This window comes from Hyaena hyaena, unplaced genomic scaffold (genome assembly GCF_003009895.1).
Source record: "Hyaena hyaena isolate Hyena2069 unplaced genomic scaffold, ASM300989v1 scaffold_306, whole genome shotgun sequence".
In the NCBI taxonomy this organism is placed as follows: Eukaryota; Metazoa; Chordata; class Mammalia; order Carnivora; family Hyaenidae; genus Hyaena; species Hyaena hyaena.
In genome coordinates, this window is record NW_024080935.1 from 1,503,447 (window position 1) to 1,515,963 (window position 12,517).

The following is a 12,517-nucleotide window of genomic DNA, read 5'->3' on the forward strand; positions in this document are numbered from 1 at the left end:
TCTTGTAGGGTTATTTTTAAAAAAATTTTAATGTTTATTTATTTTTGAGAGACACAGAGACAAGAGCGTGAGCAGGGGAAGGACAGAGAAGGAGACAGAATCCAAATGCAGGCTCCAGACTCTGAGCTGTCAGCACAGAGCCTGACGCAGGGCTTGAACTCACAAACCGTGAGATCATGACCTGAGCTGAAGTTGGCTGCCCAACCGACTGAGCCATTTAGGTGCCCCTATTTTTAGAATTTAAGTACAAAATACACACTTTGAGGTATATAAAGTGTACAAAGTTTAAGTGCACAGCTTAGCGAATGCTTCCTCACCCAGACTAAGATGAAATAGCAGTCAGCAGACTTTTTTGGTAAAGTACCAGATAGAAAATAGTTGACTTTGTGGGCCTATGGCCTCTGTTGCAACTACTCAGCTCCGGTACTGTAGCAGGAAACAGCCACAGATGCCATGTAAATGAATGAATGGGTATGGTGGGGTTCCAATAAACCCTTAGTTACAGACACTGAAATTTGAATTATGTATACTTCCTGTGTGTCACAAAAGAGTTTTCTTCTTTTGATTTTTCCTCAACCATATTCAAATGTAAAAACCATTCTTAGATTTGTGACTTAGGCTTGTTAGCATTCTTAGTTTGTGGGCTGTACAAAAACAGGTGGTGAGGCACCTGGGTGACTCGGCGTCTGACTTTGGCTCAGGCCATGACCTCGCAGTTTGTGAGTTTGAGCCCCACATTGGGCTCTGTGCTGACACCTCAGAGCCTGAAGCCTGCTTCAGATTCTGTCTCTCTCTCTCTCTCTGCCCCTCCCCCACTTGTGCTCAGTCTCTGTCTCTCAAAAATAAATAAACGTAAAACAAATTTTACAAAAACAGGTGCTAGACAGGACTTGCTCCTTGGGCCATAGTTTACCAACTCAAGACACACATTTCCAGTATCCCCCTTGCGACTCTTCCCAATTAAAATTCCTCTCTCTCTCTATGGTTATTATTTTATTTTTAGCACCATCAATTAATTTTGCCTGCTTGAACTTCCTATCAATGGAATCATGTATATACTCTTGTGCCTGGCTTCTTCATAATGTCTGTTCTGTGGAGATTTTAAGTCACGACACATAATTTGGGTTTTCATTTAAGTGAACTAAGATGCCATTTGGGGATCTTAAGTGTAAGAACAATATGATCTGATTTATACATTAAGGTCGCTCCAGTTACTATGCAGGGAATGGAGAAAAGAGAAACAGGAGTGCATGTGGGAAGCTCAGGGGTAATCCAAGCAAGAGATAATGATGGCTAGCTCACGATGATAGTTATGGAAATAGAAGAGAGATTTGAGGTTTATTTTCAGTTTGAGCTCATGAATCCAATACCAGTTAATTTTGTTTTTAATCAAGTATTATAATACAAGTAATTCACACTAATAAATTTCCTGAATAATCTTTCTGAGACTGGCAGAGTGAACTTACATGTATAAACCATGTTCCTATCCTCAAAGGGTTAATAATACTTTTTGGGGTGAGGTGGACAAACTATTAATCCAGATACAATGCAATCAATCAGTACTTTATGAAACCCAGGAGGCTATGGGAGCCAGGAGTATTAAACCAGCCTAGGGGTGGTCAGATGAGATAACCTGGGGCTTGTCACTCTTGAACTGATTTTTGAAGGAAGAATAGCTGAAAAAGGATGAAAAGATTCATGGGAAGGCCAAGAGATGTGCGATCTCTTGGGAGCTCAATGTCATTCTATGATGGGATCTCAGAAAAAATGTAAGCTTGATATGAAAAAAAAAAAAAGGCTTTGAACTGTACCTAAACGGATGGACATTCATCCACTTTTTCAATCAAATTTTCTGTCTTGCATGCTTCTATACGCCTTGAAGCTTCGGCATAGGCCAGAGGTATCAAATTGGCAGCCTTCGACTGAATTGACCCTTAGATGTATTTTGGCCCCCACTTCTGTAGGGTGACCACTGGAATGGTCGTTTGAACAGTGGCTGTTCTTTCTGGACAGAGCATATGGTCTCCAGTCCCTCATATTCCTCGCCTTGACCCTCTTCACTTTATTTACATGACCTTCTTTTTTAAAAAAAATGTTGTTTTATTTATTTCTGAGAGAGAGACAGCATGAGCAGGGGAGGGTCAGAGAGGGAGGGAGACACAGAATCCAAAGCAGCCTCCAGGCTCTGAGCTAGCTGTCAGCATAGAGCCCAATGCGGGGCTTGAACCCATGAACCGTGAGATCATGACCTGAGCCTAAGTCGGACGCTTAACTGAGTGAGCAACCCAGGTGCCCCTTTACATGACCTTCTAAAATTTTTTTAAATGTTTTATTTATTTCGTTTTTAAATTTTTTTTAAAAATATGTTTTATTTATTTGAGGGAGAGAGAGAGAGAGAGAGAGAGACAGCATGAACAGGGGAGGGTCAGAGAGAGAGGGAGACACAGAATCCAAAACAGGCTCCAGGCTCTGAGCTGGCTGTCAGCACAGAGCCCTACGCGGGCTGGAACCCACCAACCGTGATATCATGACCTGAGCCAAGGTCGGACACTCAACCGACTGAGCCACCCAAGCACCCCGAGTTTTCTTTAAAACATTTTTAAAATTTAAGTATAATTAACATAGAATGTTATGTTAGTTTCAGCTGTACAGGTTTTTGAATTTTCAACCCCTGATCATTGCCTTAAGAAAAGCGGGGCTCCAAATCAGTGACATAGAGTTGATCAACTCTGAGTAAAATGGGTAAGAGCTAAACTGAGTGGATACGAGGAGCTGGATGAGAACTTTTTTCAGGGCTTCCTAACCTCACTCCCAGGGTGGGCTTGGGATGGTATATTTTGTGTGTGCATCCTCGTGACTTAGACGGTTTGCCTATGAACTCTGGCTTTGGGTTCTGTCACTGGTTAATTTACGAGCCTCAATTCATTTGTAAAATGGAGCATTGTTGGGATTAAAAGAATTAGTGCACAAAGTGGTCTCAGCTGAAGGTAGCTGTTATTATTCTATTCTAGGGTGACGGTATCTCAAAGGATTTCTTAACCTAGAAAGTTGGCCAACAAATGGCATATAGGTTCTTGGTAGCTAACGGGAAAACCAACCTTGCGCAAAACGAAGCAGCTCTCTGTAAAAGTGGACTGCTTTGGGAATCCAGAGGCCCTAGCTCTGCTACTAACTTGCTGAAAATGCCTGACATACTGCTTCAGCTCTCTGGGTGATCTATTAAAAAACGCGGGACTGGTCCGAATTGCCAGCCGCAATGCAGCTCCACTGGCACCTCATCTGGTGGAGGATAAAGACGCTGTTCCGCGGGGCAAGCGCGGAGCCTCCAAGTGGACTACACCTCCCAGCATGCTTTGCGTTTCGGACAGCGCCCTACGCTAGCACGCGAGCCTTCCCGTTCCTCCAACCTCCAGTTACTGTCTCTCGCGAGAGGACGGGCCGCGCCGGCGGTAGCGATAGAGAGCTGTGGTGGTGGTGGTGGTGTTGGTGGTGGCGGCCGAGACGGCGGCGGCCATTTTGGTGGGGCCTCGGAAGCGGCGGCGGCGGTTCGCCGAGAGTAGCGTCTCCCATTTTTCCCACCCACCGTCCGCATCTCTGTGCCGTGAGAGGAGGCAGTGGAAGCAAGGCGGAGGCAGTAGCCGCGGTCCCCAGGGGAATTTAAAGGCCGCGAAGGCAGCGGCCAAGAGGGGGCCCTCCCCCCTCCTCAGCGGGAGGGGGGGTGGTGCGCACGCCCCCGAGGACGCAGGTAAGGAGAGGGAGACAAGATGGCGGACACTCCACAGTTCCCCCTCCCCTGACGGGTGACTGCGCGCGCATCTTTCCGCCACCGCCTCTCCTCCCACCTTCCCGGGGTGCTGCGCGCGCACCTTCGGCCGGGGCCCCGGGGCCGGTGCGCGAGGCTGTCGGCGCGCGCCCATAGAGACAGGCTGAGGGGGGCCAGGCCGGTCAGCACTGGGCCCGGGCGCATCTCCTCTCCCCTCCCGCCCGTCTGCGCACGCGTGCCTGAGCGAGCGAGCGAGCCCTGAGAGGACGGACCCAGGTGCGCTCCTGCCCGCCCACCAACCCCAGGCCCCCCCCCCCCAGGGGCGCGCGGGAAGAGGAAGGGGGGCGTGGGATGAGGAGTCGGGGCGCGCGCCCACCATATCCAGTCAGCAACCAGGACCTGGCGGCTCGAGCCCTCCCTTATGTCAGCCTTTCGCGGTCTGGTGTTGGGGGGCTCCCTGACGGGTAGGGATGAGACACTTCCCAGCCTGAGACCCTTGCGTGCGTGGGTTTGGGCTCTGGCGGGAGCCCCCGGGCGGTGCGCGCAGCCGGCTCTCTCCACTTCGAGTCGCGCACGCGCGGGCCCCTCCCCCAGTCTGTCGCGCACGTTGGGTGGGGTGGGAGTCTGGGAGGGGGCGGGGCTATCTCAGGGTTAGTGGCGACTTGGGGGCAGAGGTCAGGGGTCACGTCGGGTCAGTCTGTTGTAAGGAGTTGGGAGACAGGCGTGAAGCCGGGGGTCAAGAGTTCAAGCGTGTTGGATTCTGGTTAGTTCGGGTCCTGTGAATCTGTTGTGGAGGAAGGAGTGAATCGAAGGCTGCTCCGTGGTTGAGGAATTTCCTTAAACACGGGGAAACACTTCCGGGCCTCTGATGGGTTTACCTTGCCTGTTTCCGGGGCATGGTTCTTTGCTGAGCGGGTTGCTCACTTGTGACTTCTCTTCTAATGTCTCCTGCTGCAGTTCCTGTGTTTGGGGAAGTGTCTTCATGGCGCAGGTATAGGAGTTATGGGGTTCTACCCTGAGGAAGGCAGTGATTCTGAATGTTCACCCCTTCCTGGGAAGGAGAGCAGGCTGCCAGGCAGCCAACGTCTTTTTGAGCTTTTGGATGTGACAGGGTTTTTTTTTTTGTTTTGCTTTGTAATTTATTCCTTTATTCAGTGGCTGTAGCCTTTTATGCTTAAGCTTTTGAAACTTCTTTTTCCTTTGCTTTCCTACAGTGCTCCTCCAGCCAGAGTCTTATGTCTCTAGGGAATTCTGTTTTCGCAAACCATGATTTTGCTTTTATTTTTGTGGAACACAAGCTCTTACTACTGTTTAATTCTCTTGTTTTCAGCCTTTGATTCGGGTGTGTTTAAAAGTGTCAAAAGTTATTGTAAAGAAGGCTTTGATGGATGTAGTTGACAAATGTGGATTGGTTTCTCACTGCTGTTTTCCTTCCCTTCTGTTTGTTTCAGGCGTGATTCCCCTCAGTACGGCGGCACCGTGGAAGTACAGACTTTCACAGGGGTTGTGGTCTCAGCTCACACAGGTGAGAGTTCATATACCGTGTTTTGTGATGATGCTAATGGGAGAGATGTTTGAGATGAGAGAAATTATAAGTCGGTATTTTTGGTTTGATGGCATTGGTGCAACAACAAAAGTGGGAGTATGGATAAAGAAGGCCTGATCACCCTAGCTCTGCCAAGGAGCACATTCTCCATTGTTTTGGCATGAGGCTACCTCAGCTTAAGTATTTCTGTTAGTTCATTACTGTGTGACCTTATGCAAGTTATTTAGGTTTCTCTGTGTACTGAATTCCTAATTTATAAAATAGGGAAAATGTTAGAATGCTTCATTTAGGTTAGGGATCTTTTTTGTATGGTTCTATCTTCAGTCTATAGAAGGAACTAAAGATTTATTAAGGTGTGAAAAGTACTTAGTTCCCAAGATAGTTGTGAGGATTATAGAATGTGTCAAGTCAGTGTTTAGGAAAATATGATGTAGTGGATGCTCAAGAAATGTAGACCATAATCATTGTTCATTTATAGAGTCTCCAATGTTATTGTGGGGTTTTTTTGTGTGTGTGTGTGAGGGGGTTTTTTTTTTTTTTTGGAGAGTTGCTTGCATGTACGCGTGAGTTGCAGTACGCGTGAGTTGCAGTGGTCAGAGAGAGAGGGAGAAAGAGAATCTCAAGCAGGCTCCATGGTCAGCGTGGAGCTTGACGTGGGTATTGATCCCACAACCCTGGATCATGACCTGAGCTGCAATCAAGAGTTGGAGACTCAGGACGCCTGGGTGGCCCAGTTGGTTAAGCATTGGACTCTTTGATTTCAGTTCAGGTCATGATCTCATCATTGATGAGATTGAGCCCCATGTTGGGGTCTGTGCTGATAGCACAGAGCCTGCTTGGGATTCTCTCTCCTTCTTTCTGTGCCCCTCCTCTGCAAATAAGTAAACTTAAAAAGTTAAAAAAAAAAAAAAAAAGTTTGATACTCAACCAACTGAGCCACTCAGGCACCCCTATTCTTTTTTTCTATTTCCTTCAAAGATTCATTCATCTTTTAAAATCCTGTTTCTACTCTTCTAACCCTATCTAAGGTGCTCCAGAGGCCGGTGGACCTGAGCGGAGGCTGGGACGCCCTAGTGGGCCCCGGGCCCTGGAAGGCGGGTCCCGGTGGCCGGTGGCCCAGAATGAGGCCAGCTCCCAGCATGCCCTGCAGCCGGACGCCAGCCCCTCGGCCAGCAGCAGTGGTGATAACGACCCAGTCATTCTTCAGGCGTCCAAAGAGGAGCCTGGGAGTGGGACCATGCAGAGCAGCCCCTCCCCTGCTCACCCTCAGCTCCCAGTCCTGCAGACACAGGTTTGAAAGTGGGAAGGGTTACTTCTCTGCTTCTGCTTTGTGGGCTATTGGCTCAGATGTAGAAGAAATATGGCAAGTTTTAGTCACATTTCCATGATCCTTACTGTCTGTGTTTGGAAAATTTTTGGTGGTCAGCTTGACCACCAAGCCTGTTAGATATATCCTACTTGACAGTAGCGTAATGTTGATCTTTAAGAGTGTGGAAACCTGAAAAGGGTTGAATTAGGCTAGGTTAGAAATGGAGGTTGAGACAACATGCTCCCAAGATTGTGAGCTTTGAGAGTAGATCAGTTTTTTCGGAGTTGGAGCAACATAAGTTATAGATGGTGTGTGGTACTCATTCTTTTCTCAGACCAAGGAAGTCCAGGAATAGAAGAAACGTGGATTTTGAGAGCAGACATACCTAGGTTTACGTAGAGTGGCTTTTGATGGGTATGGATTTGATACTTACAATTTTCCTAGTAGCTGGGAAATTTTGTGGCATACAGTTTGTCGTTTAACTGAGGTAGGAATTTCAGTGGCACATTTGCTGGAGTGACTAATATGCTGGACTGACTTTTAGGAGTTTCCTCACTATCACCATTTAAGTGAGACTTTGTTCTCTACTTATTATGTTTGTGCAGTACCTTGTGAAGTAATAGGTGGGTGTTTGAGAACAGTGACCAACCTCCCTCCCCTCCCCTTCCCAGCTTCCTGGTAAAGGAAACTCCCAAGATTGATGAAGAACCTAAAGAGGTTTAGGTGTTCTTTGTATTTGTTTTATAAATGTTTATTCATTTTTGAGAGAGAGAGCATGAGCAGTGGAGGGGCAGAGAGAGAGGGAACAGGATCTGGAGTGGGCTCTGTGCTGACAGCAGCAAGCCTGATGCAGGGCTCGAACTCAGTGTGAGATTACGACCTGAGCTAACCAGGTTGGACGCTCAACTGACTGAGCTAACCAGGAGCCCCTGTTGTTGCTTTTTGAATACAGTGGTTTACTCAAATTTATTTTAATAGGTGAATCTGCCATACTTAATATGTAAAGGAGGGAAGAATAGGGAGTTGTTTATGTGAGTCAAATCATTGAGGATATGAAATGATCATTAGGATTTGAAGTTATATGCTATACTATTCTTGAATTTGGGAACTGTACATGTCAGGCTCTAACTCCTCTCACATGCCAAGTATCTGTGAACTTGGCTCTGTTATCTTTAACATCTTATTCAAAGATTGTTCCAAATATTTGTGTTTATAAAAGTGAGGTTGATAATTTGTAGTTTTTTTCTTGTGAAGATAGAGTGATAGAGTGAAATAATATGCTTAGAACTTCTGGTACAGTGCTAAGCGTTCATTTGTCTGTTTTTCTAGATGGTGTCGGACGGCATGACAGGCAGCAATCCTGTGTCCCCTGCCTCATCCAGTTCCCCAGCCTCTAGTGGGGCAGGCGGCATCTCTCCCCAGCATATAGCTCAAGATTCCTCTCTGGATGGACCTCCAGGGCCCCCAGATGGTGCCACGGTGCCGTTGGAGGGACTCAGCTTACCTCAGGCTGCTGACCTTGCTAACAAGGGCCCAAAGTGGGAGAAGAGCCATGCTGAAATTGCAGAGCAGGCCAAGCATGTATGTATTGGAAATGCCTATGAAGGTTCTTGGGAGTCTTCCTTCTTTAACTCCTATGTCCCATGGGCCCTTTACATTTCTTTCCTTGTGGATTTAGAGTATAAGCTCTGCCTTAACTTACATGATCTTGAGCAGGTTGTTTGATCTGAGCCTAATTTCCTTTTTTGTAAAGTAGACATGGTGTAATAATCTTATAGACTGTTGTGAGGTCTACATTAAAGGGGAAAGTAGACATAAAAGTGTTATGTAAACTATAAAGCTCTTAAGATTTGCTGGTTTCTGCTTCCCATTTCTGTCCTCTAGCTTATACTTACCCAGTGATAAGCATGATCTCTGGACCATCAGCATCACTTGGGAAATTAGAAATGGAGGTTTCTTGGTACCCCTCTTCTACCTATCCATTTAAAGCTCAGTGGGTAGGGTCCAGCAATCTGTAACACTCCAGATGATTTTGATGCATGCTTAAATTTGAGAGCCATTGGTCCAGTACCCAGGCCTGTCTTGATGTTTCCTTCATTGTCAGGCCATTTAGTTCTTGTTTCATTTCTGGCTGTAATTTCCTCTGATTTAGTTTTTGTCTGGAGAGGACAAGCATAATAAAGGCAATTGTCTTGAGTTTTTAAGTCATCTTTGTTAAATAAAAAATGTTTCAAGTGCTTTCAGTTTTTTGCTTAGGAAACTTAACCATGATAGAAAGTGTTGATTTTTTTGTGTAAGAACTGTTGTTAATTTTTTGTGTATAAGTTTTTAGTATTTTCACAAAAAGGTGTACATATTTATATTATAATATAAAAGTGTTTTCCAAAAACAAACAAGATTGTGTATGTTGGGCTTTATAATCTATTTGTAAGCAGGAACACTCTTTGGCAAATGGAATTGTACAGTGATGCAGATCCTTTCTATCTAGTCTGTAAGGAAGTCTGTATACTCCCTGCTTCTCTGGAGGCTCCCCTTGGATTTTGTTTTTCTAAGTCTTTCCTATATTCAAAAGAAATTTTTTTTATGTTTAGGTTTTTTTGTTTTTTAGTTTTTACATTTATTTTTGAGAGATGGAGACAGGTTACAAGTTGGGGAGGGGCAGAGAGAGAAGGAGGCACGGAATCCAAAGCAGGCTCCAGGCTCCGAGCTGTCAGCACAGAGCCCGATGCGGGGCTTGAACTCACAAACTATGAAATTATGACCTGAGTCGAAGTCGGACGCCCAACCGATTGAGCCACCCAAGTGCCCCCGTTTAGTTTTATTTTTGAGAGAGAGAAAAACAGAGCACAAACAGGGCAGGGGCAGAGAGAGAGGGAGACAAAATCAGAAGCGGGTTCAGGTTCCCAGCTGTCAGCACAGAGCCTGATGAAGGGCTCAAAGGAACCGCGAGATCATGACCTGAGCAGAAATCGGACACTTAACCAGCTGATTAACCTAGGCGCCCTGTGTCTTTCCTATAATCGTGGGGCATGGAGATTGAGTGAAATAATGGAATGAAATTTAGTGTCTAAAGTCATTAGACGTATTTTGAATTCCCAGCTTTTATCACTTCCTGGTTGTGTGATCTGAAGTAAATTGCTTAATTTCCCTGATCTTTTTTCTTTTTTTTTTTTTTTTTATAACTCACCTGTGAAGATTGTAATACCTACTTGCAGTATTGGTATGTGGACTTAAGACAGACATAAACACTCGGTTCAGATAGTGCCTATACATAATCAGTGCCCAGGAACTCAGCTGTGTTCCTGAGGTGGACTTTATGTCCAGTAACTTGACCTAACTCTTCCTCATTAGGAGGCTGAGATTGAGACTCGGATTGCTGAGCTGCGGAAGGAGGGTTTCTGGTCACTGAAGAGGCTGCCTAAAGTGCCGGAGCCTCCCCGCCCCAAAGGCCACTGGGACTATCTATGTGAGGAGATGCAATGGCTCTCTGCCGACTTTGCTCAGGAGCGTCGTTGGAAACGGGGTGTGGCCCGTAAGGTATGTCCTCAACTGAGCTTACCTTCCATATTTTTTTTCTAGGTTTCGTTTTCCTTTAGGATTTGTTGGAAGGGAACCTAACAGAACAGTGTAGGGTGCTTATTATTGTCTATAGTCTCAAGAGGGAAGCTCTGACTTCTCGAATGTCTTGGACTTGATTATTTTTTTGTTCTTGACACAAGGAGCGGATAGGAGACTGGCCTTGGAGTTTTCACTCTGGTTCTTCATTCCCACAGGTTGTGCGCATGGTTATCCGGCACCACGAGGAGCAGCGGCAGAAAGAAGAGCGGGCTCGGAGGGAAGAGCAAGCCAAGCTACGCCGAATTGCCTCCACCATGGCCAAGGACGTCAGGCAGTTCTGGAGCAATGTGGAGAAGGTAGGCAGCAGGGATTGGGAAAGGGAAATGTCTTAGGTGTGTTAGGTGGTAGCATGGTACCAGGAATGATTGAAACTTCTCCTTGGGAGAGTGATTATTCTAATTTCAAGCAACTCTAATGACTTTTCTGTTTTGTATTGGATCTCTCCAGAGTTGAATGCCAAGAAAGACAGTGGAAAAATATGGCCCTGCCTTTGGGGAATGTTAATAGGACTTCTTGATCCCTCTAGGCCATCTGTCCTTTGCAGGACATTCAGCATGCTTTTTCTAAACCTCTCAGTGCCATTTACCTGCTTAAATATTTACATCAAAGTTCTCATTAATCAAATTGTTCTCATATATTAAGTTCTGTCTTAAGTGCTACTGGGTTTCTTTCTGTATTTTACTTTTGTCTCCTGCCAGTTCCTTTCCTTCTCTTTTCCACTTCAATTGTTCTTTTGTTTTGCACATTGCTGGTAATTTACCTATGCTCTTTTTGCTGCCAAGCAGTGACTTTCTTTTCATTTCCACTTAGGGAACACCTACTTAGTCTTTAAGATTCAGCTCCAGATACATTTGTAAATCTTTCCCTGCTGCCTGAAGTTAAATTGGTTCTTTTCTTCCCTGTGCTCTCTTTGTGCTTCGTTAGAAGCACCTTTAAGGTCATTTAGCTCTTCCCTTCGGGAAAGCCAGCTCAGGGCCTAGCATATAGAAGCTTTCCTTAAGTGTTGGTTAAAGGAGTATATGAATATTATTTTAGTGACCCATCCATTTGTGCTGTGGCAGGTGGTGCAATTCAAGCAACAGTCCCGGTTGGAGGAAAAGCGTAAAAAAGCTCTGGATCTACACCTGGATTTCATTGTGGGGCAAACTGAAAAGTACTCAGACCTTTTGTCTCAGAGCCTCAACCAGCCACTAGCATCCAGCAAAGCTGGCTCTTCCCCTTGCCTTGGCTCTTCCTCAGCTGCCTCTAGTCCTCCACCCCCGGTTTCCAGGCTGGATGATGAAGGTGTGTGTCCTCTTTGGCTCTGTTACTCTTCCTCATGTACCCTTTCCAGAGCTGAAAACCCACCCTGTGGCTTGCAGGGCCCCGTGGACTTTGTGACCTTGTTCTCCTGCTATAGATGGGGACTTCCAGCCCCAGGAGGAGGAGGAAGAGGATGATGAGGAGACGATTGAGGTTGAAGAACAACAGGAAGGCAATGATGCAGAGACCCAGAGGCGTGAGATTGAGCTGCTTCGACGTGAGGGAGAATTGCCATTGGAAGAGCTGCTCCGTTCCCTTCCCCCTCAGCTGCTAGGAGGCCCTTCCAGCCCCTCGAGAACCCCCTCATCTCGTGACAGTGACACTCGAGATGGGCCTGAAGAAGGTGGTGAAGAAGAAGAGCCCTCTGAAGTGTTGAAGGTATAGGGAGAATGGGTAGAGGAAGGGCTCACCGTGGGAGCAGAGGTAGAGGTTCAAGGACTGAGTTCTGGTCTGTGAGATCATTTGTGATTTTCAGGAGTCCTCCCTGGTTAAGGGCAGTTGGCTCTCATTTGGGGATCGACGGAGGATTCTGGGTTTGGGGCAAGTTGTATTCAGAGATGGACATTTTCTGATGCTGTAGTGGAAGAGTATGCTGTACTCTAATTGCCTTATGGTCTTGAAACGATAACTGTGGTTCTTGCCACTTCTGTGAAATGGTTCTAATACTCCCTATTGGTTTGTAGGTTTGAACCTGGGATGATAATCTTGAAGTCTTTTCTGGACCTAAGCTCTCTCTTTCGCCATATGTGTGAGCGAAAGGGGATGGTGTTGGGGACCTGTGTTTCTTATTTAGCACTTTCACAGGTCCTCCCCCAGGCAGTGGGGCCAGGATTTGGTAGCTGGTGCTGAAAGAAAACCGTTGATTGCATCCTTGCCCTGGGGCCTGTGCCAGTGGCAGCTGTCACTCAGTGGGACAGAGAGACTGCTCTCTGACATCATATTCAACATTGTACCTTTCTCCTGCTCCTCTAACTTTAGG

The 12,517-nt window shown here is 46.3% G+C and overlaps 1 protein-coding gene and 1 non-coding gene across 7 annotated transcripts in view; both read left to right on the forward strand.

The window, feature by feature from the left end:
* The first annotated feature begins 3,470 nt into the window (after window positions 1-3,470).
* The window catches only part of LOC120242264 (Snf2 related CREBBP activator protein), a 35,035-nt gene continuing 25,988 nt past the window's right edge, over window positions 3,471-12,517 (forward strand). For 4 of the 6 annotated variants that reach the window (XM_039247901.1, XM_039247905.1, XM_039247906.1 and 1 more), the window contains exons 1-8: window positions 3,471-3,745; window positions 5,215-5,288; window positions 6,338-6,600; window positions 7,948-8,199; window positions 9,970-10,155; window positions 10,392-10,532; window positions 11,298-11,520; window positions 11,636-11,916. In XM_039247901.1, coding sequence (XP_039103832.1) covers window positions 6,547-6,600; window positions 7,948-8,199; window positions 9,970-10,155; window positions 10,392-10,532; window positions 11,298-11,520; window positions 11,636-11,916 — 1,137 coding nt within the window. In that variant the 5' untranslated portion in view covers window positions 3,471-3,745; window positions 5,215-5,288; window positions 6,338-6,546. Of the gene's footprint in view, window positions 3,746-3,938; window positions 4,040-4,209; window positions 4,228-5,214; window positions 5,289-6,337; window positions 6,601-7,947; window positions 8,200-9,969; window positions 10,156-10,391; window positions 10,533-11,297; window positions 11,521-11,635; window positions 11,917-12,517 lie in introns of those variants that run through there. The other 2 variants (XM_039247902.1, XM_039247903.1) reach the window with 2 other exon arrangements.
* Window positions 12,328-12,457, forward strand: LOC120242296. Its single transcript, XR_005531046.1, has one exon. It is a non-coding gene; the product is annotated as a small nucleolar RNA SNORA30/SNORA37 family (small nucleolar RNA).